We start from the raw sequence: 24242 nt of genomic DNA, 5'->3' as shown, positions 1-24242 counted from the left end.
CAAGAGGTGTTTAGGATGGAAATACTTGTAAGTCCTTCTGCCTTTGCAGCTATAATTATGCATAAGAAGGTACTATGACCAGATTCACCTCCTTTATTCAAGTGTCTTTATCCTATAATAACATTCAAGGAGAGTAAACAAACTCTCGAAGAGTCAAATAAATTTCTTTCTTATTTAACCCACATTGGGAATCACTTCATGTACAAGTACACAGAAAGGAAATTCCAGTAACAGACTATTTACAGCAGAGCAGAAAGCAACTGATATTTATTTAATTTGTATACACGATGGAGCTGAAGCTACTGTAAACTGTTTTGTCTTGGACAGAATGAAGATCCCAGCTCAGACAAGCTTTTGGGAAACTTTGATATGCATATATTTGCATTTGCAAGTACATCTTTCCCTTTTGTAGAAGTCCACCTTGATAATAATTTATTACCAGGAACTACACAGAAAAAAAAAATGTTGGTTGCTTAGGTGTAAATAAATGCTAAGTTTATAAGAGGTATATTGCAGGTGCTGAAGGTACACCAGTAAGAAAATAATAGGTTCAAATCTGGCTGCAGACAGAGGGCTCACAGTGGGACAAGGCTGTGCGCAGTCCCACACCCAGCTCTGAAATTCTCTTTTCCTGTAACTTTACATTCCACGAACTATTATAAACCTCCCGCTTCCCCCCACGTATACACTACTGCTCATTTTTTCTGTGTGAAACTATTGCATTTTGTGCTCAACCTGATTTCTTCATAGCCCTGAAAGGCAGACCTCCAGCTCTGCAGCTGACTTCTCCCAACCCCCTGGAAAATAATTGCCGCGTGGCACTTACCTCTCCTTCTCTGGGCCACGGCCTTCCATTCTGTGTGTATTTGCTTTGATTCTGGCGCTTCTTTTGCCCTCCATCAGCAAATTTGCACAGCAAAGGCTCAGTGGGGGCTGTGAAGACAAGAAACCCAGTCTATATTAGCATCCCCCCCAAAGAAAGTGATTATACCAGCAACAGTAGTGCTTTGTAATACTGATCTTTTGAAGTAAAATCTTGCCTTCTGCAGATATTTTTTGCCTCTTTTAGCCTTGACTCCACTGGCAGCTGTTCTTACTAACTAAGCTTCAAAAAATATATACTGGCAGCCCTTAAAAGAATTTAGCAAATATTGTTGAAAAAATAATCAGCCTACGCAGAATGTTAAGTTGCTGTAGTGGAATAGTAGAGTCAGGCATTAGTTCCAGCTAAGTTAGACACGTATTCATGACTAGCATTAGTGTAAGGATAAACAGTGTTTTACTAAAGCAGCTTTCTGTTCTTATTGTAAAAACTTTGCAAGGATCTGTTTAAGGAGTAAGTGTTCTCGCTATTTTTGTGTTTCTCGGCACCCAATCCTTTAAAATCCGAATAAACAGAATAAAAAAAGAGACTTTTGCCAAGCACAGTCCAATTAGCTTTCTTTTCCTCTTAACTCCTCTTTTAAGCAAGTTGGCAGCTGAGAAAACTCCTTTCCTCTCCAGCTGAACTCAGTGTGTAAGAATACAATAGTCAGGGAGGCTGGAGCCACAGAAACGATGGATATTCCTGGAGCTGCACACCCAAAACCCCAGCTCACAATAGGGCCTGGTAGTGAAGAAATTACCATACATCAAATGGGTGCCACAGGAAGGGAACTTTGTGTCTTGCGATCTTCCCCCACCTACCCAGTTTTTCAATATTAGTTTGGGTGAAAGAAATATAAATATGATGTTTTTGGGAAAAAAAAAAAAAAAAGGTTTTGGGAGCTTTTGTTTTTCCAGGCATGACAAGTAATCGATTAACCAGGGGTTTAATGGGAAATGGCAAGAAACATATTTTTTCTCTTCTTTTCCCCTTCCTGGAGGCTAGAAATGTTGAAAGAATAAAAAGACAGGGATAAGAGGGAAACTTTACAGTAAGGGGGGTAGTCACGTTGCTGGCATTTATTTGTAATAAAAACAATTATTTGGTTACAGGATTAAATAAGCTCATATAATATTAGAAGAAGCTCACCTCCCTCAACCTCTTAGTTACAGCCAGCTCAAAATGTGTCACAAAGTTTAGAGCAAAACTGTGATCACTTGAAAACAGCAACCAACAAGCAAGGCACATAGAGAATCTCACATCAAAAACACAGTTTCTCATTGGGACAGCATCACTTTGGCTACTTTGGAAGCTTTAACAGCTTTGTTTTTTCATTACCATTTTACCAGGCTAGTAATTTCCAAGGTCACTAGAAACTGAACTGCAGGGAACAATCCATTATTGGCAGAAAGCTAGACTGTGTGACCCCAGAGGTCTTTCCCCACCTCTGACTTCGATTATTGTATCAGATTTTGGTAGAAGCAATGTTCAGCCAACCATATGAAATTTTAAATAATGAAGGTTTAAAAGCATCCAGGTGGCTGTGGAGATTCTTTCTGCAGATGGAGAAATGTTATGGGGCTGATTGCCCTGCGCTTCTACCAGTTTTACTCCACAGTGCAACGCAGCATAATTTCAGAGCGGTTACTTACATTCACTTTGATGTGATTGTGAGGGAGGAGCAGGTGCTAAGACAGCATTAGAGAAAGACCTATTAAGTGTCACATCTGATGCTTCAAAAGCTTTTAGTTTTAAGCACTGAACAACTATCAATCAACATATGATATCATTAGGAGAAGCATGCGAAAGCAATCTGAATGCTGCAAATTTACACGTGCCATGATCATCTGCTAATGTACACATGTGGTATTAGCCTATATACTATGATGTGGTACAGCAAGCAAGGGAATCATATGGTTTGCTACATATCCTTGCTATATATTAGCCAACCACAAATGGGAAGCTTTTGCCATTTCTGGACTTCCCAATATTCAGCGTTACCATATGACAAACTTTTATTGCTAACTTGGGCCTTTCTAAAGTTGACAGAGATTGGCAGACATCATTGAACAGATTTTTCAAACAACTTTACCCCACAACTAGAAAAAAATGTGGAAAAATACATTGTACTGACTTTTTTGGGTTAGGGAAGAGGATGGAAAAGGATGAAGGAACCATGCCCTGCACAGACAGATTTCTGCAATAGGAGGCTTTATTTACAGCAAACCAAGAGGAATTCTGAGGAAAAGATCAACACATGCCAATCAACATATGCATAAAGACATAAAAAAATGTTCTGGCAGGAAGACAGATTTTATTTTTGAAAAACAAACAAACAAACAAACAATCCCCCCCCCCCCAAAAAAAAAAAAACAAAAAAAAAACCAAAAAAAACAACACACACACTGGCACATAGCACATCACATGCAGCAAGACAAAAAAATGGTCTTATTAGCCCTGAAGTGATTTACATCTTAAAGGTTTATACCTGGGAACAACTATGGCAACTAATCTCAAAATACACAGAAATCAACATTTATTATTTCAGAAGATAAGGCTGAGTATAAAAGAATCTCAAGAGGTCAAATATGTTGCTCTAAGTACATAAAAGAACTCAAATATCTGGTTTACTTCAGCCCTCTTGAAATCCCTTGTAAGAAAAGCTCTTCTAACCTTTTCAAGATCAGATGCACATGAATATTTGACATTACTACAGTCATTCTTACTAAACAAATACATACCAATAACTGGAAAAAAAAATCATATTCTATATATCAGGAAAAATATTTCTAAGTAGAATTCTTTTTGGTTTCATGAAATGTCAAAAGTGCTTTAAAAATAGACAATTTACTTCTGCCAAAGAAGTAAAAAAAAACATAATCAGGTAGTAATGTTGTCAATTCAAAAAGAAAGTACTTCAAAAGTATACAAACTATATCAACACACTGTGACTAACATCAAAGTATTGCTGTAGATGTGGGATATTTTATTATATGCCCCCAAATACTTCAGAAGGGAAGGAAAGAAAGAAGGGACATCTTTTAAACTGTTTCTGCTTTTGCTCTCATTCATTCCAGACAGACACTCCCGAATTTATGTACTGAGTTTTAACCTTCCACTTTTTCCTCTGTATGAATACACTAACTGGAAATAAATGCCTCTTCCCTCACCTTTTGCACTGCTGACATACTAGAAAACATAATTTGTGTATCTTTAAACATTCATATTTTCAACTGATAAGCACATCTCTTTTTGGCTCCTGACATCATCAAAGTTTTGAGCATGTGTGATATTTTGAAGTATATCTGGAAAATCTGCTGTTGGTATTTTCCTGTCAGAAAAGTGAGAATTGATTCACTCAAGACAAATTTCAGGCTATTCAATTCTGATAAAATCTTCAAGATAGAAGGCACTGCTCTTTCTTTGACTTCTACCTGGCAGTAACAAATACAAATATCAAGGATAAATAGGCTTAACCTGAACAAGGTTCATTAAGCCATAGCCGATTTTTCAAGGAAAAGATTTAAATGCTTGCTGCAGTTCCCATCCACAGCCTTATGTTAATAAGACATAAATAGCCCTGAACTTGGCTTTCAGTCCTGAGAAGGAAGTGGGATCAAACTGATAGTGCTTCTAAACAGCATCTGCCAAGATATTCAGGACTGCTTTAGGAGAGGGCAGCAGTTGCTAGTGTTCAAATTCTGTTCCCATGGAACTCAATGGCTAAGGTCCTATCTCTCTTCAATCAGGCCCTGAATTTACTCTGAGAGTTCAGTGAAGGTGAAAGTGAGAGACTGGTTTTTTGTCAATTGAGGCTGTCAATATTGTTAGAGCTCCCTTAGGAGCTCAGTTTCTCGTGCTCTGGTACTTTAGATGGACAGACTGTGCAGACAGACAGCACCAAACTGCCAAAAGGCTGTTATATCACCAAAGGCAATGCTGGTATTTTAAATAGGACTAAAGCTTTATATGGAAAGAAATGGGGACAACAGTGCTCCCTTCTCAAATTTGGCAGCCTCTCAGGGAATCTTCCATGTCAGGAAAGCAACTTCAATTAAATTGGAGAATTCAACAAAAAAAAAGCGAACTTCCAACTACTTCTGAATACATAATTTCCTTATTCTTTCATTCATCGGAAGGCTGATACACTCGAGCTTCTACATATGCAAAAATGTGTATATTCATGAACATGTGCTTCATAAAGGAATGGGGAAGATGAAAGCTGTCATTTGCATTCAGTGAATCCTTTTCATTATTTCAGGTGCTCGGTAACTTTTTCTATCATCAGAGTTACTTAGAAAAGATTGTCCGCCACCATTTCCAATTCATAGTCATACGGCATCATCTCTCCAGCAATGGCAAGAATTAGAATATATAGAGAAGTAATAACAGGAACATATTTATGTATTTTAACTTGTTTCACTATGAATATTTTTGAGGACAGAATATTTTTCAGAATGTCAGGAAGCAGATAACATTTCTAGTACAGAGGTTTGCAACAAGTGTGTTATGAACATTCATGTGGATCTTTAAACTCCTTCATTTTGCTAATGTGATGAAAAATGATGAGAAAGTCATTGCTATTATCAATGAATGGTCAGTACACAGTCAATGATTTTTTTTCAAAGTATGTTTTAAAGAGAAAATAGGATTAATTTATTTTTCAGCCTCGGCAAATCCTTCTCCACAATAAAAAAGGAGCAGAGCAATAATTGAGTTCACAATTACAGTAAGCATTCAAATTGATCAAGTTTTGATAACTATTTTCCTTCACTCCCTTTCAAATTTTGAGTATTTTGATAACACTTTCATGTACAAATCACATTGAGTATCAGACTGAAACATCCATGTAAGAATCAACCCCTTTGTCTGCCACAGATCAAACATCTTTAGTCGTTAAGAAAAACTTCATCCTACAGTAACATCAAAGCCACTTTGTAAGTAGACCTGTTTACTCATACACTATATGAGAGGGAGATGTGAGAGACATAAAACCTTTAGAAGGAAGGCTGGACAGAGCAAACTGAGGTGATGATATGGACGTTCCCAGCAGGACTACAGTCTCTTCAAAGCCCACAAAGTTTATTTACAAAATGAATTTTGCAGTTTTAAGTTTCAAAATTGTGTTTCAGGACCCAAGCAATAGAGCAACTATTTTCTCTAGTGATTCTACTGGTTGCTATGAAAGTTCTGTCACACAGTACTTATTCATTCTCAAGTAATAAACAAACAAAACTCTAAATCCAAGGAAAATTGTAGAACACAACCATAGCTATTCTGCTCTTGGAAAATTAGGATGAAAAATTATCAAAGGTGGTACGTGACAAGAAAGGACAAAAGGACACGTAAGGACAAATCATTGGGTGAGTAAGAAAACCTTTAAGTAGTGAAGCAAATAAATGTATTATCCTATCCCACACAGAGTGCTTGATTTGTTGAAGAACAGAGTTGATCATTTTATGGAGTAACAGATTTTGTCCCAGAAGTTCATAAAGCTGGATATGAGGTCACAGGACAGATCCTAACATACATGTATATACATACATGTATAATGAAAGTGCACTATTACTTGTCCAAATCATTCCTTGCTACTCAGTGTTTTTGTATGAGCCAGTGCTTTTACATAAACAAGCATCCATAAATAGTGCAGAATGAGAGCTGATGCCTTTTGATTTATAGAAATACACAGAAGCAATATACAGCATGTTTATCTTCTAGTAGGCTTACAGTTGAATTTAACTAGATGATATTAATTGCACTTACACAGCTGATTATGAAAGCAAAACAAGGAGTTAACATTGTGTTGGGTTTCCAGCACGTACCACTTTCACGATATAATCATGGAAATTGGGGAAACATCTTTACATAACAGAAAAGTACCCCAAAGCAACAATTAAAAAACAAACATCTGCTTGGCTAGAAATAAAAATAATTAAAAAAAAAAAAAGTGATTTACTTTTGATAAACTCTATTATAGCTGAAGTAATTATCTCTAGTTCACCTCTTTGTCTTAAGAAATGGGAAGCAATCCTTTCATCTTTTTGTACAATAATTATTTCTAAAAAGCAAGAATATATTAGAAAAGGAAAATAAATCCCAGGGGAGAAGTAGCATGTCAAGCACAGAGTTAGCATTTCCACTCTGTGAAATTACATAGAACAGGTAGAACAGCTAACTGTTTGCATACGTTGGAGAAATAGCATGCCGACTGTGAAGCGTAGTCCAGGTCTTGTTGCAATCAATGGAAACACTCCATGTACCACACAGAAAAACTATACTTAATCATATAATTGCAGAAGCCCCCACAAAGACTTGTTAGAGCTGATCAAAAATGACAGTCTGCTCTCTGTGAGAAATTGCACCATTTATTTTACAGTTTGTTTCTGTTTAAAAATCTATTTTCATTGTTAAATTTTCAACAGAACAGCAGATTGAGAGCATCTGGTTCAGGCCTATTAAAATGTTCCTTTCTAATGTTGCTGATAAGGGGAATCCGTTTTAACAGAGACCATTAACTAGATACATTATTTAATGGAGACAACATATAGAAACAGATGCTTCAGTATAGTATTGAAACTTAAATAAAAATACAAAATCAATCCAAATAGCTAAGCTGAAATGAAATATTAAAGCAACAATGAAATGTAGTAACCTAACAGCATATTTTTATTTTAACAAACTCAATTTCTCAACCAACTCTAGTGCTGGCCTCTGTAGAAGGGCATGAACAGATTAGGAACAAATCCAGTATAGAATTAAGAAGCTCATTAATTAACTTTATTATCTAGTAACTATTTAATTAGTACAGTCTTCTTTAATGTTGCATTTTGCCTTTATTTTAAACAGAAGGCCTGAATCAGAGCTCCAAGTATTTAGGGAGAGCCTCCCAGCAACTTCAGTGGAAGTTGGAGTGCAGATGCAATGAGCTGAACGTAAAAAATCTTTACCGTTAAGTACTTGTATTGAAAGTACTTGTATAGATTTTGGCATCAGCCTAAGTACCATTTGACCGAAGAGATTTCTGAGTGTGGCAGCTCTTTTTTTAGTCACTTTGTTACTGTGTTTGATGTAATTCTCAAATTAACAGTACATCCAGTGCATTTATACCTGTTGTCCTCACAGCCACTGGGTTAAGTTGCCATTTTTAGGGGCTAGAAGCTCGGCTCCTGCTAATATGAGTATGAATCCAAGGCTGTTCTACTGAAGCCAAAAGTAAATTTGAAGTAACCGTGAGCAAGAGCAGATTCAGGACTATGATTTCTGCCAGAGAAAGTGCATTCGTCAAACTTGATGCCACAGAAAATTTCTGCCCAATTGTGTGTCCCCTGGTATGAAGCTGAAAAACACTAGTTGTAGTTCATCCTTTGCACCCAGTGCTACGACAGCTCTTTGCAACTTTGCACTACTAGATGAAAGGGAAACAGGATCTTTGAGGAGTGATTTGTTTTGCAGTTTTAAAATTTCTCAAAGAGCCTTTACAACAAGAGAGGATGCCATTTTATCAAAGCAACGAAACCAAACAAGTACGTGCATCAGATTGCAGAAAATATTTAATGCACCTGTGTTTAGACCCCTATTTTCCATAACTTTAGGACAGATCCACAACCAACTGAAATTCTGGATGCTTTGTTTTAATGTGCCAATTCTTATTGCAAACCCTAGAATATAGATTAATACCTCCTGCAAAAACACTATGATAGACTCCCTTGGATTCCTGACTGACTGGAAGAGCCATGCACCAAAAATTGAAACAGTATTGTAGTTTGGAAAGGAGTATTGGCTACAATACTCCTGAAGTGCTGTTCAAAGCACTTCACACATTATCTTTCAAGTAGATCATAAACAAATATTGAAACGATTAGGTATAAAAGGGTTCTTGGTTAAATTCGAAAAGTCCCATACTGTTCAATGGCATTGTTAAAAAGTGGCTGCTTAAGAAACCAACTCACCCTCCTCCTGTGTCGGATGAATTTTTGTGTGGAATTTACATGCCACAGCTCCTCTGTACTTCTCTGATGCCAGGCTAACTAAGGAACATGCTGCAGAAAGACAGGCCTACATGGCCCTTTTGTAAACTACACAAGTGATTAGTAGAATACAGATATAATTATTACTGAGTGCAACAGTCCCACATCAGGATTTTCTCCATTGACAATAGCTAGCAGGTGTGACAGTTTTCAAAAAAACAGTATGTTTTTTAAAAAAGTTTTTGTATATATTTTGCAAATGCTGATTACTATCTGGGATTCTGACTTTTATGACTTTTTTTCCCCCAATGTCTTTAGTTTGTTTGTACCACTTTCATGCCGCTGCCTTATTGCCACAGAGGCTCATTAGACTACATACATTTGGGCAGGAGTTGATTTCTCCAAATGAAATGAAAAAAATGCCACACTTCAAAAATATTCCTGAAAGCATTTCAAAACATTTTACTGTTTCGTTGTGAATACCTAAACCATAACCAGCTACACAGACAGTTCTGCCATGTGTGATGAAGAACTAAGAGAGATGCAGTGAACAATATCCAACTATCCCAAGACCCAGTGAAGCTGATGTAAATGTACTTCCAATGCTTTCAACGGGCATTGAAGGTATTGAGCACAGGTTGCTAACCTATGACCTGAACTGGAAGCATATGCTACAGCAGTGATGTTGAAGTTCCTCTTTACTAAACTTCTTTTCTCTTCCCTTCTACCCTCCAGGGTTTCTCTTTCAGTACCACCACTCGAAAATTAAGGTACTAGTGTTTTATTGTGTTTTTAAACTTAGAGCTGCAATCCCTTCACATTAGTAACAGGTAGTAACAAGAAAGTCAAGCCAACTGCTAGCTTGTGAGTGGAAACCAGTTTTCAGCAAAAAAACAAAACTACACAGAGAAGTTCTGCTGTTCTGCTGCTTTTCAGTGTTGGCTCTTACCCCAAACAAGCATTAAAGCTATAAGTTCATATACTGCAGTAGTGAAGCACAGGAAAGGTTTGAGTTGGCTCAGCTTTTTAAGCATGGAGCACTGTGACTTTAGCACATTGACTTCATACCGAGTATCACTTGAATGATCCTGTACCAGCACGCACGCACTAGCTCTACCTGTGATCCCAGAACCATTATGTGAAGGCAGAAGTTGACTGAAAAAACACCCTCTAAACGTGAACCCCAAATCATTCTTTAAATCCCATCTGAGATTGCCCTATGAGCTTTTAGGAAGATTATATTTCAAATACCTTTTTGCCCTCTCCCATAATCTCAGAAGTTATTTTGCTTGGATGAAAATGGAGACCTTGTGTTTCTTACTGTTCAATTATTAAGGAACAGCAACGAAGTCAGCTTCATTTGAAAGGCTCAGCAATTTTTAAATGATCTCATGTACCGTAATTTATAATGGAAAATCAGGTACAAATAGTGTGAGATGCTTTCTGGTTCCCCTCTAATGGAAATAAAATGAATCTCTGGTAATGGGTGACCCTACTTGCTTCTGTGGTCACCCATTTTACTTTTTAGTGTTCTCTTTAGTACTCTCATGAGAAAAGAGCAAATGCAAAGCTTTTATCCGATGCTGCTTCTCAAAACAATAGCTCTGCGCTTCTGCTATAAAATCTATTTTTACTATTCTCATAAACTAACGTTATTGATCACAGAGACTTCGCTATTATCCCACTAAGAAAAACTTACTTGTGCTGACAGTCCAGAGACAAAATGGTTGGGATTTATGCAGTACAAAGAATTAATTCTGGCTCTGCAAAACAAGGTTACTTCTTGTACCTGTTTAACTGTTTATTTATTATTTCACATTGAATGTATTCACAGTCTTAAATTAAATTATGTATTACTTTTTATTTAGCATTTATTTCTATAAACCAGAAAATTACCAGCACATTATCCCTTGTCTGTGTGACACTGCTAACTAACCCTAACTAACACCATGAAGAAAAGAAAATTCATTTCAAGCATATGTTTTCAATATAAAGAAGGAAACCTGGCCAAATGTCTTATGTCAATACAATGATTTCTTTCCACCAGCATAATGATAATTGCTGTACACAGACATTTATTTTTGACTAATTAAGGTTGAGTCTTGGCATTCTCTGCTCACACTCTAACATATGTATACCATTAATGTCCAGAACAGCATATGCAACCCAGTGTTAAACTGCACAAGGAAAAATGCCTCAGTTATGACCATTAGCTTATTTAATTCAGACGTGCATGCTTTAATACTACATTTTGTTTACAAACTGTGGGGAAAGAAACATCTGCTGTGTCTTTGTGAATGGTCCTTGCAATAAAGAAGCGGACACATACATACCATGAATGTTTTCATTATTTGCAGCTCTACTCACAGCCTGCTAAAAAGTAGCAATAGAAAATTTTTATGATAGGAAAAAAGGCTTGGTTTGGGTAAACACACCCTGTGCATGGTCAAAGTAGTAACACCTTGCCAGTATCAGAGCTGAAACAGCGTATTCCTAAAAGCTCTGTTAGTGTCGACGCATGATGTATTCCTATGTAAATGAAAGCTTAATCCCAATTTTTAATCTGTTCAACAGTTTAAAAATACTCAGGAATATTAAGATTTTATTTTATACTTTTTTTTCAGACTGCCTAATGAAAATCTTTTTATTTAAATCAGTTCTAATTAACACAACACATTCCAACAATGACTACTGGGTGCAGAAGCAAAAACTCCAACCACTTCTAATCTAAAACATAGCCAAGCAATATAATTTTGCCACTACTGTGAGAAAGAAGGAAAAGCTGAAGGGAAAATTCATTTTATTGTTATTGCCCTTCCTTTATTTTATTCTTCTGCATTCACTGAAAAACATTATGTGTATGCCTTAAAATGAGCTAGTTTGCTAGAAGTTAACACACAGCATTGCCAGCTTCCTTGCGTAAATGCAGGATCACCTTTAAAAAGTGGATTTGACCCTGACTGTGTCAGAAGCGTAGCAAGGTATAGGCTGTACAGCCAAAAGCATTTATAAGATGGGTGACTGACTGATTCTTAGAGGCAGGAGTTCATTTTACTGTGGTGGAGAATATCCAAATCACACTAAGCACCTTGGACAGTATAATTACTGCGTGCCGCAAAACCTCCCTGTGTGCTCTACCATCTTCTCCTGTAAATAGGCCCTAGGGAAAGGAGAGAATATATTGGAAACAACATATAAGTAAGGACACTGATGCCCCTTCCCTGTTTCTCCCAAGGCAGAAGGGGCAAGCAGCATCTTTGAGCACAGTCAGCAGAGCCAAGGGACATGCTGCTCCTCAAGCCAACTTGCAAGCCCCAAGCCCACAAGCCAGGCTTTTCTGCTACTGACCTGAACCTCATCACTGCCCTTGTCAGGTACCTGTGAGTGGGAATGTGGTGCTGTTGTGCATGTGCTGGGAGAAGAAGGAAGGGCCTTGGAAAAAATTGCTCAGCAACTCCATTTCCTCAAATGGCAAAGTGGCAACGTGAGGTATTCCTGAGACATACCATCACCTAGAGCTCCTGCCAGGACATGGGGGCTTTGTCCTGCCTAAAGCAAGTGTCTGCCTTCAAGGCACAATTGTACCTGTGATTTCCAGGACAGAAAGCTGCACAGTGGTTTCACTGGGGAATTTTCCAGTAAGTCACCTATTTATAAAGATACTTTATGCAAAAGGAAAGACAAAAAAGTGAAAATATATTATTTTCCCAAGGCAACAGAATATCTTACTCATACTTCTTAGCTCTTTGCAAAATGTGTTGATGATACCAATGCTAAATCTAATGTGCTACAGCATAAGGCAAATTCTAACCCTTACAGCTTAAAAAACCTTTATTGCCACCTGAGACAACATTCTAGAATATTAAATAGATAACTCTAAACCCTTCTGAAATTGTCAAGTGTGGAACTCTCAGCTAAGGGTAGACAAGGAAGCAAGCTTACATATCAGAGGCTGAGTGATGGCCTAATCTCCTTTAACTCTGTGCAGTTCATGTCTCAGGGTTCTGTGAAGGTCATGCTACAGCTTGCTGTGCCATGGGTCCAAAAATTAGGAAAAGAATGTGATCTTTGTACTAAGATAGGTAAAGTAAAAATCAATCCTCTACTCTTTCAGTTAAAAGTTTAGGAATAATAAGAACAGGAGTGAACCGAGCAAAACAAAGAAGAATAAAGTATAAAGCGGGGGGGGAGGGGGGGAAGGTATAGAAATAGGCAAAGAAAAACCCATTAAGGAAATGAAGGGAATAACAGCTAAAGATGGGTAATTAATACTTCAGAATCACCCTTGAAAATGTTCTAACTTCACACAAAAATGAATGCAATTGATATAATTTCTTGATGGCAATACGACTGTGATGACAATGTGGGTTTTCATAGGTACAAAGACTGCAGACAGAAAACACTAAAACTGAAGAAGTAAATGGATAGGCTAAATGTTACTGCCTATAGCAAACAGAAAAACAAGTCTATAAGAGCTGTTTGTTTTTGTCTGAAAACACAGACTGAAGACTTACTCTGTTGCACTGTGAAGAATTCACTAAGACTTTGGATAGTCTGGGAGTAACTGTATGGCACCAAAACATAAAAAAAAAAAAAAAAAAAAAAGGCCTGTTATCAAAGATGGTTTGAAAGTTTATCTCTAAACTCTGTAGATGATTCAAACACTTCTGTGCCACAAGAGAAAATTAGAGATTACAACATGACAGATGAAAAATCACAGTCTTTGCTTACAGATAAATTTTGTTATGAGAAACAAAATCTCAGGAGCCTCTGACACTAAAATCCAAACATTCTTTAAGGCTTGGGTCCCCATTTGGGTGGGATCCTTCCTTGGTTTACAGGCACATGGACACAGCCACGCTGGCACTATGTGAGCACTCTGTGCAACTCTGCTCCAAGCATGATTACAGCCAAACAGCAACATCAGAGCCTGACAAAAGCCATCTCCAGCTGACGTGAAGCAGCAATTTTCTTCTGAGCAAATGATTTCATGAATCAGCCAGCAGGGAGTGACAACATTCTCCTGCCAGTGACTAAATGTGTGACCTCTGGGTTGCAATTTCCATCAGTTTAATAAGAGCCCAATGCAAACGTGATCATATTTTTCACTCTGCTGTTAATAGGAATGCTAATCTTTCCTTTCTTTTTCCTTTCCCTTTCCTTTCCTTCCCTTTTTTGCCAGCTTTATTGCTTACAATGTAAGTATTTCCCTGGAGACAGAGAGCAAAGTCCTGCCTGTGTTGCTAATAAAACTTGAAAACAACACAGTAGAGTAAGAATTAAAGAGCAGCAACTTTTCTGTTCTGAAGAATGTGGCAGGCCTAGCAGAGATGTCCTGGCTTTGTTCTGCCATGAGAAGGCCAGCTTGGTACAGTCCCTGCTGAACCTGGCAGCCTGGTGAGAGACAAATAGACCCAAGTGAAAAGGAGAGAACCTTTCTTTCTAGAATGTTTTCTGGTACAGATCCAGAGCTGATAGAAAAATCCCACAGTCCTGAGGATTAGAAAAGGAACAAGGAAGTTTAAATGAGGGACAAAGTAGAGACTGAATAACAAAAGCATGAACATTCCTAAAGTTTAAAATATTCTCCAAAAACTTCAGCTGGAGACTGTGCACACAAAAAAATATCTCTGGATAACAAACCACAGTGCATTGCTGTTAGTATTAATGCCACCATGTTAAACACAACAGTAAAATACCATACTGCCTTATGAGGTTTCATTACAGCCCTAAAACATGGTAGAAAGTCATTTATTTACAGCTTTAATAGCAGGGCTGAGGAGGGGAATAATGGAAACCTAGATTTTATTCAGCATCAGGATTCCAGCTGATTGTTGCTCCTAAAAGGAGCAGAAACAAACATTAGAAATGCTGTTTTAGAGCCACGTTTGTTATTCCTATGTTATTCCTAAATACCAGCACATGACATCTGATACAACCATACCGAGCCAGGGCTCAGCACAGTCTGTTTGCACCAGACTGCATTTGCCCCTAGATTAGTGAAGATGAAAGTACATTTGGGCAATTTTTTTTTCTTTTAGGGTGCTTTTGTGCCAAGCCAGAATAATAGAGCATGTTTGCTCCAAGAAGACTTGTTTTACAGTATAATAATAATAATAATAATAAAATATATATTTGAAATGGTCAACTTGGACCAAACAGGCTTGCTTTTATTATCAGTTTTTATTGCATTTACACAACATAAAAAATGAACACAAGAGTTATTTCAGGTTTAATCCAACATCTCTTATTCCTGCTTTACAATTCCTTTGTAGGACAGTCTATCATAGTAACTGAAATATTCATACTTACTCTATGAAACTATACTAGCTTTGCAGGATTAATGTATATGCATGTTTATGTTGTTCTCAAGCTGTGTCATGCCATGCTCCTTCAAGGTAACTTCTGCTGCCACATTCTGCACACTTAATACTAATACAATATAATATATTTTAATAATATACTTTTTTTCCTTCTTTTTTAATGGTGCTTATCACACCTTTTGTTTGCAAACATCTCACAAGCACTAATTAATTCATTCTCCCAGTAGGCAGTGAAGTATTCTCTTTGTTTCACAAAGAAATGAGCTGCAACACAGGGATATTGCAAATTGCCCAGTGTCATACAGGCTCTGAGTACAGATCTCCTGAGTTCTTGTGTAGTTCTCGTGTATTTACAAGAGTAACCCTCCTGAAAGAGCTCTGTCTAGGTGCTTCATTTTCTCAGTCTCCTTTCCAGCCCCAATCTGACGGAATATCTTTCACCGATCCACAAGCCATAACCAACTCACTAAAACGCTTCATCGGAAGACAGCTCCATCTACAGTGTCCGTGAAAATTGAGCTTGTAACGATGATACGGATTGGATGTCACTACAGGTATACATACATACATTTCTCTGTGTCTTTTTGTCTGTGCACACAACACATACATACATATACATATCTATATAAGTTCATGGCACCAGGCATGTATGGCAAGTTATCAAATACACAGTATCAGAAAAATCAAAGTTAAGTAATCTAAATCTGCAAACAGACCTGTGCTATTTACTGTAATATTTAGCTATTCCTAGCTGGCACTGCTATATCTCTGAACGGCAATGTCACCTCATATTTTGTACACACGTACCTGTCATCTTCATACAAAGCCAAAGATGATGCTATTGCAAAGACAGGTATAAGTACTTTATAAAATTTAATTTAGCTAAGTATAGATGTCCTTATTTACTTTCAAGAAGTTTTACAGCCTGATTTCAAGAACAGCTAAGTACAGCTGATTATCCAAAATTTACCTACCTTTGCAAACCTCCAGGATTTTCCTATCACATCCCTACATTGAACAGTCTTAGGCACAAGTGAAGAGACGGTTCAAGACACCGAGGCCTTTGCGAAGAGCACATGCAAATCAGAATGCATGCGTAGGAGAAAAGTGAAGGGAAAATATGATGACCATTTTCTTCCCTACATTTATTGCCTTACTGCTTCTCAATCAATATCCTTTTTTTTGTGAAGCCCTGTCTCCTGTTGGCAAGGCCCACTGCCAGCGCCAGAACTCCCTCCACATTTACACTCAACGTTGCTCAGCTTGCATGCTATGGCTCCGACAACTCTGCTGAGTGCTGTTTCAGTGACCTTCTCTCCTCCAACTGTGAAACGAAAACCATCACTTCAACAGCAATGTGCTACCGCTGGACAGAAAACCAGCTTTAGGGGGGTTAAATCCTTCAGCAAAGAGACCACAGTGGAACCTGTGACCACTCAACGTCTTTTTAAATGAGAATAATCCCATGTAGTTGCTGTACTGATGGATTTAGCAACCAGGATTTAGCCCCTGAAATATAAAAATGTAGGCTTCTGTTGTTTGCTTCCTTTTTTGTTTTAAATGATTGATAATTATTTCACAAACGTCTTCCCCTGACATTTGATTTGCTAGATAATACATAAACATACAGTTTCTAATAGGTTTTCCGGCCTTTTAACCTAATTTATTTTCTCATTACTTTTCATTTCATTTCCAATTCTGATATAAAATCTGTTTTCCAGATATTTTTTTTGCATGATCTGAAGCTCCCTCACTTTTACAATGTAAGGAATATTTTAAAATAACAACAAATCAAGATCAATGGTAGCAGAGAAGCAAAATCAACACACATTTTCAACTCCTTAATTTCATGTTGAACACACATTTTTTCCAAGATGATTCCAAAATTACGCTTGAAACTAATAATTGTGTTGTGTATGTGAGTCTTTAAAATAGCTGCCTATCTGCTACATAAGAACAGTTGGGTGGGGACAAAAATGACAGTTCAGCATAAGAATACATCTATTTTTCTGTCAAATACTGACTGATAAATGCTACTCTATTGCAAGGATTTATTAGCTAATTAACGATTAAGCAGATCATGGAGATAATCATCAAGAAATGCAAATTACATCCTTCAAGTTTTTGTAACACAGTGAGAGGAAATAATAACTAGAATTTGGAGGACATGTACGAGTTTGCTTAAAACAATGAAAAAAAATCTGAATTTTAAGGGAAGAGAAATAGTAGGTATTCCAGCACACTCACTAATCTCAAAGGCAGTGACTAACAAAGTTTTTTAGTTAATTTTTGATCCGAGAATTTGCACTTTTCAGAGTGGTAATATCAGTTGTTCTGAGTGTAACGTTGGGATTATATTAATTTACTCAAATTCCTTCTGAATGAAGAATTAAACTGCTTCTTTTTCAGTCTTTCTTAGCCAGCATAAATCTGTTGAAGTCGGTGAGATCACGTGATTATCTGTCTGATGGAGCTCAGTGTCCAGCTGCTATTCCATTCATAAACGCATAAAAATGCAGGTCAGCTTTCTAAAGAAAACTACTTAAAAGTTTAAAGGATCATTCACCACCTGCCCCACCTTTTCATTTCTTTGACAAAGGTCTACCAGACTAGGAGTAAGACCAAGACATGTTTTTTTCTAGTGAAGACACTGAATATGCCATCATTCTTTATACAGAGGCCTACCACGATTTTTTACATTAAATAAATTAAGCATGTTTTTATATCCCTACATTATTCAAAGCACTGGTTCCATGCTCTAAGACTCAGAACAGAGTAAGTTTTCTGAAAGGGAAGTCTGAAGAGAATACTTCCAATCTGCTGTTCAACCTATTTTTCTCTTCCTAAGTCCCTTCTCTTTTTTCGAAGGTGTGGTTGTGGGTAGAAAGGATAAGGCAATAATGATCTTCAAGCAACAATACCTGTATTGTAAAATTGCAATTTATTCAGATGTCCTTTCCAGTGTAGCCTAAAGAAATAACCTGACATGCTAACAGACAGGTTTCTATTTAAACAAAAAAAGAAAAAAAGAAAAGTCCTTCAGAAATAGCCTCTAAAAAACATGTTTTTGACTTTCCTCCTTGAATTCCCCTGACAAAAGTAATGAGTGAGGTGACAGGAAACCTGATATTAATTCTGCGAGTTCTAACTAGATGTGCAGGAGATCTAAGCCCAAGGAATAGAGCTGGAATGCAGAGCAAATAGGCAATTATTCTGAGCAGAAGAATTCTGTGCCTGATGATGACTTGCCTGTCTCCGTTCTCCGGTGTCGGTTCTACAGAGACTGTAATCTTCTATGTTGATGCCTATATTCAATCTTAATGCCTGATATTGAGTGATGGGAAGCTGTAGGGATTCTTGCAAGATTCATCGTTAATGGGTTTAACTCAATTGGCATGTCTGCCTGGGATATTTCATAAATACATAACCTCCACTACGTGATTGGAATAATTGCTTAGAACCATGCAGAGCACCCATCTCAACATAGTACTTTCCGTTCTAAAGCTTTCGCCACCTTCGGCTTTACCTTTAGCTACTAACTTATCTTCTAAAAATAATAAATGCTGGTAGGAGGATATGCAATCATTTCCCCCTGCTTTGCACTCACTCATCCATGCTCATGCAGCTCCTGCCTTTGCAACGTGAGGTCTGAAGGAATACAGCTCTCAGAAAGTAATTTTTGACACAAGCTAGGGACGGGGTTGGGGAGTAAGGAACAGTACAGTAACTGCACACCAGTAGCAAACAGGCTGAAAATACAATTCTACTGTAATTTCAGTGCAGACCTGTGGGCCATTCTAGACTGATGTAAGATACACTTGGAAAAAGAAAACTGTTAGAAACAAAACAAAAGATATTGCATGAAAACAAATTCTTTGAGAAAGGAAAAAAAAAATCCTGCTGCAAATATGCTTTTCAAATTGTTTAAACATCTATCCAGCTGTTTTATTATTTTTTCCCATTATTAATTTTCTGCCTTTTGGCCCTCTCTTTTACAAATCCAACATCTGCTACCTTTGTTAGCACATGATGTGCAGCAGATTTATTTGTCCATAAGGCCTCTCCGCACGTAATGCAACTGGTATGGTTTCTGACTTATCTGAAGGCTGTCACTGGCAGTGGACTGCATTCATTTGTAAGAATGGGCTCTTGTGACAAGGATCTCCATGGCCTACCAGCAGGAACATTCTTGTTATTGGTCCTCTTACAAACAAAAAGTTTGTGAAAACAACAAGAAGAGGAAAATGACATAGGGTCCACCCCAGGGGAGGGTGTTCGACCTCACTGCGCCAAGCCTCTGCCCGATGATTCAGGTGTGGTGATACCATGCATGGCTCCCTCTTCTGCACCTGCCTTTTGTTTTCCACTGCTCATCCCATTGACTTCAAAATTAAGGAGGCATACCAAATAAACTACACATTTGGATCAACGGGATTATCACATGATGCAAAGTGTTCCTACTCAGTCAATACAATGGAATCCCATGGCTTTATTCATTTTTTTTAAGAGCAAGCATGCTGTAAAATCACTACAATGCAATCTTCATTTCATATCCCATCCTAACACAAAATGGACAAATGGACAAAAATTATTCTCCAAATCTCATCAGATCTTCCTATTTTTGGGCGGCTTTTCTGAACATCAATATGAACAGGAAAACTTTGGCCACAGGAATCAAATGAGGCAAGTCTGCCAAGTGAGAAGCCAGCAAAGCTAAACAAGGAAAATCATGATTTCAGTTTTAAAATCAGATTGACAATGGGTTGTGTTTGTTTTTAATAGTCATGCCTAGTTAATTCCCTTCAATTAGTAACTGTAGAAACTTTAGTCTGAATTAAAAAAAATCAAATTACAAAGTAATTTAACAATGGTTATTACCACTTAAGTCTTTCAGACGTGCAATTATGCAAATCCACCAAGCTCAGTTCTGACTATATTTTCTTTACTTGGTTGAAATCATTGTTAGAAGAATGAATTTACATAATGGCATCTGCTATTCCTGTTACAAGTTGTATTTTAAAAATAAAGTGTGTGTAAGGTAACATGTACAACAGATTCACTATTCCTGATGTTAAGTAGTTGCCATTTCAATTTCTTCCTCATTGTTTAGTAAGAATGTAAATGCAGGACTGAGAATGAGCAAGGAATCAAGAATACAGATTAGGATATTTGCCAGTACTGGTCTCATTTCCAAAGCATACAATCTCTGAAATGTGCATACTTCATTTTCATACAGCTGGAAAGTATGCGCAGAACTGTATAGAGTAAAATTTCCCATTTTTGGAGCACCGTGAAAATATGTATGTTTTACAAAATTCAAAGCATAAAAACAAAGATTAAAATATTCAGCTTGATACTCCCTGCAGGTTCATTTCTCCAGTTCTCCTGAGAGGGGTATTTGAAGATTCTGGGCCCTACAGTACTTTATCGCATGACAAGTGAACAGAATGGTACTTCATCTTTACAAGCTAGCACATCTCACATCAGCTCTCCCTCTGTAACCTACTTCTGATACAATTTCCTACCAATCCGGTTTTCCCTATTGCACTAAATGATTGAATATTTGGTGACATCTTGTTTTTCATTATACTTATTTCTTCACTTCTTAATTGGTTGACTTGAGTCTAACATCGCTCAATAAATCAAAAGTAAAAATCCTGACTAAAAATAGCTTCAAGTTTCAATAACCTTATGATTTCACTTACAGAATAATGCAAAGCAAAACCAAACAAAAAATAATTAAAGGCGTAAATGGATCATTTTATTCCTATAATACCATGACACTAAGGCACAAACATCCTATCATCACTCTCACCATTAGTATGGCTTTGAGTTACTGGAACATGAGAGAGTCTATTGTGTTAGGTTCCCTACAACCAAACAAAGCTTTTACCACTGAAGTACAGAAGAAGAGACAACAGAAACATTAGACAATATTTGGCACCATTCTTCACACACAAATAATGTCCTATGTTCATTTTCTGGTAGTGTTATTGCAGAGTTTCAAAGATGGACTAGGAGAACTGTGATCGTGACTTAGGGACAATTGTATGTATTCCAGGTATAAACAACACAGAAAAATAAATAGATTGTATATTTTACAGTAGAAATGGATCAAGAAAAGGTGTTACACCCCCCAAGCAAAAGTTAGATCAAACTCATGTTTAGGAACACTGAAATATCTGAGGTGTTTGGTCATAATGCAGGAACTTTTTGTGACTTTCTCTGAGGACAGAAATGCTATGAAAATCACATCACTTTGGGCAGAAAAAAATAAATACTTAGGAACAAAATAAAACACTGTGCTTTTGTCTTCTTCCAAGTTTTGTTTGTTTTAAAATTTTCTGTCCTTGTTCTCAGCTTATGTTATTTCAACTCAAGAGTTTTCTTCTCAATTTTAATTGGGAAAAAATCAGCACTTCTTTTACAGGTTGTCAACTTCTCCTGAGTTCTGGAGCGTATGTCCTTGTCTGGAGATATCTAACTGTCTCTAACTTCTGCTTTGAGTGACAAAATGAAAATTAGATCAAAGAAGTTGAAGTTCAGTATTGCTGCTGTTGACACTTTCCTTGTGAGTACTTTTTCTCACCATTTTCACTTAAAATATTTCTTCTAGTTATTCTTAATGTTCTCATTAAAAGATTTCACTGTTATGTATCTGACATATATTGTGCTTTAGAGTTTCTTGGATATGAAAATACTGAAACTGTGTTTTAATGCACTTTTGGAAAAAAAAATCGAGTTATGAAACATTTCACAGAATGGTGTTCCCATTTTTTTTTTTTGGAATTTTGGAACTTTAACATTAAACCCGAACAAAGAAATATCTGTCATTCCCTGTGTTTCTCTGGAAAACAACAACAGTAAAGTAACGCACACACATTCAAGGACTTAAATCCCATGTCCACCTAAATGCAAACACCATCTTTCAGAATGATTCAAAAGCCAACTGTTAATTGTGTCACATCAGTATGGTACAAATCACAGAAATACCAAAAGACTCAGTGATTATTTAATTGTTACCAGAAATAGAAGGGATAATAGCCATGCATGAATTCTGCCTTAGAAGGTAACTTCAATATAATACCTATGCCACAATATGATGATCTGAATAGGGGAGATAATTTCATGAGAAATATGTACAGCATATTAGTAAATAAATGAATTGAAAATTACACATATTCCATATACACATTTCTTGCTAGTTGTTGTTAAGTCTGCGGCAAGACTGCGCATTGCAGCAAGATTGCTAAATCTGTGAAGATATTAACGCCAAGAAATTCTACCTAGGTGTTTATTTCTGCTCATAGCTTGCATTTGGGAACTGTGAGAGAACAATGAGGCTGGGTTAGATATAGATTTCTCTGAAGCCCATTTGTTTTATCTGTAAATAGTTCAAAAGCTAGGTTCTTTAAAAATGTGGCTGATAGCTACTTGCTCTCATCTTTTGCATTTTAAGCCACGCTGCTAAAATCAGTTTTGGTTTTCTACTTAAGTAAAGAAACTTGCATTTGTAATAAAAACCCTGGAAATTCCTTATTCTACTTTCTCTAAGTCTTCTGTCCCAGTATTTATCGATTTGATAATGGTAACAGGCACTACCTACAATATGACATCTGGTGAATCAATCACTATTACCATAGTGTTACATTATAACTCGGTCCAAGGTTTTTGTGTTCACTGCACAAAGTAAATAATGTTTATTGCTGAAAAACTACCAAACTCAAGCCAAGCATGCTGCGTTATCGCATATTTTATTATAACTTGTGATACCAGACTATGCTCAGCATGCTCATCTGCACACTGGCTTTCTGAGGGAGGACATGGGGGAGTCTCATCTCTCTGCCAAAATGAACTGTACAAGATAGTCATTACAGCTAAGTCCATAATAAAGCACTGTGCTCTGCCACCCCCAGTTCAAGTAATTCCTTGTATCCCACTGCACTCAGTATTTAACCTCAATACCGAACTAGTTACTTTTCTCTCTCAATGGCAGGTTTGCACCTTTCCAAACCATTTTTTTAAGAGACTTGGCAAAAAATAATGCTGCTGTTCCCCTTGCTCTGTGCAGCCAGAACCATTTTGTGTTGAAGAGAAACATTCTTTGAACATCAGTCCAATATTTACTGCAGGTTAAATCAATGAGTTCCTTTTGTGTAGAGTGCCTAAGGGAGGCTTCACAGTCTTATTTCTCTAAGCAATACCTAATGCTACGGAGATGATAGCTACTTGCCTCTGTGTGAATCTGCCTAAATAAAAGAGACTAAGCAGGTTTAATTAGGGACAACTGCTGAAGTTAAATGGTAACTGAGCTTCCAATCTCTGAAAAGTTAGTATCTTGTTATATTTTGCACTGAGTAGTATCATGCTTGCTGGGTGAAAATCTTGCTTAAGGTGGGTGCCCCTTCTCTAGAGGCAGCAAGAAATGAAGCAGAAAGAACTAAACACACAAGGAGAAAATGGTAGAGTCACACCAAGAATGAAGATGCCCTTTAACATGAACTCCATGTTTACAAAACAAGGTCCCTTCCTGTTACTTTTGTGGGGGATTTGTTTCACCTTAAGACAGCTACATGTATATGCAATATAGACCTCTACATGTGAGCTGGTCCTGCTGAGATTCCTCTATTCTCAACTGAGAAATAAGAGCAGACTTATGACTTGAGACATACAACAATTTCAGATGTCTGTTCCAGGACAAGATGAAACACTACTTAGACAGGCCTATTCCTTTCTGTTAACTGCATGAGGAGACCAAGTGATGTAGTGGGCTGTAGGCTTTTACATTCATCCTGGTGATTAAATTCAGTCTCTTGAAGATCTGAATTGTTACTTATAGAGGTGCTCACCAAAATGGAGTGGGATTTGATCTCTTCTAATCCTTCTGGCTATCAACAAAGATAAGTAAACAATATACTTCATGTAACGATCACATTAAAAACAGGTAGAAAAGAAAATAAGACTATTAAATCATAGAATCAGTTACGAAAGTAGGAAATAGCACTTTACATATGGAGTTAGTGATTCTGATTATTAAAAACCAAGTGTGTTGGCTGCTTGCTGATGACATGGCAGGAGTTAATATCA

General features: G+C 37.2%; 1 protein-coding gene across 14 annotated transcripts in view; it reads right to left on the bottom strand.

The window, feature by feature from the left end:
* Positions 1-24242, bottom strand: part of RBMS3 (RNA binding motif single stranded interacting protein 3) — a 697130-nt gene that overhangs the window by 92200 nt on the left and 580688 nt on the right. For all 14 annotated transcript variants that reach the window (XM_068674436.1, XM_068674437.1, XM_068674435.1 and 11 more), the window contains one exon: positions 827-933. In XM_068674436.1, coding sequence (XP_068530537.1) covers positions 827-933 — 107 coding nt within the window. The remainder of the gene's footprint in view (positions 1-826; positions 934-24242) is intronic.

Source organism: Anas acuta, chromosome 2 (genome assembly GCF_963932015.1).
Source record: "Anas acuta chromosome 2, bAnaAcu1.1, whole genome shotgun sequence".
Classification (NCBI taxonomy): domain Eukaryota; kingdom Metazoa; phylum Chordata; class Aves; order Anseriformes; family Anatidae; genus Anas; species Anas acuta.
The sequence above is the reverse complement of the archived record's forward strand: the minus strand, read 5'-3'. Positions and strand labels throughout refer to the sequence as shown.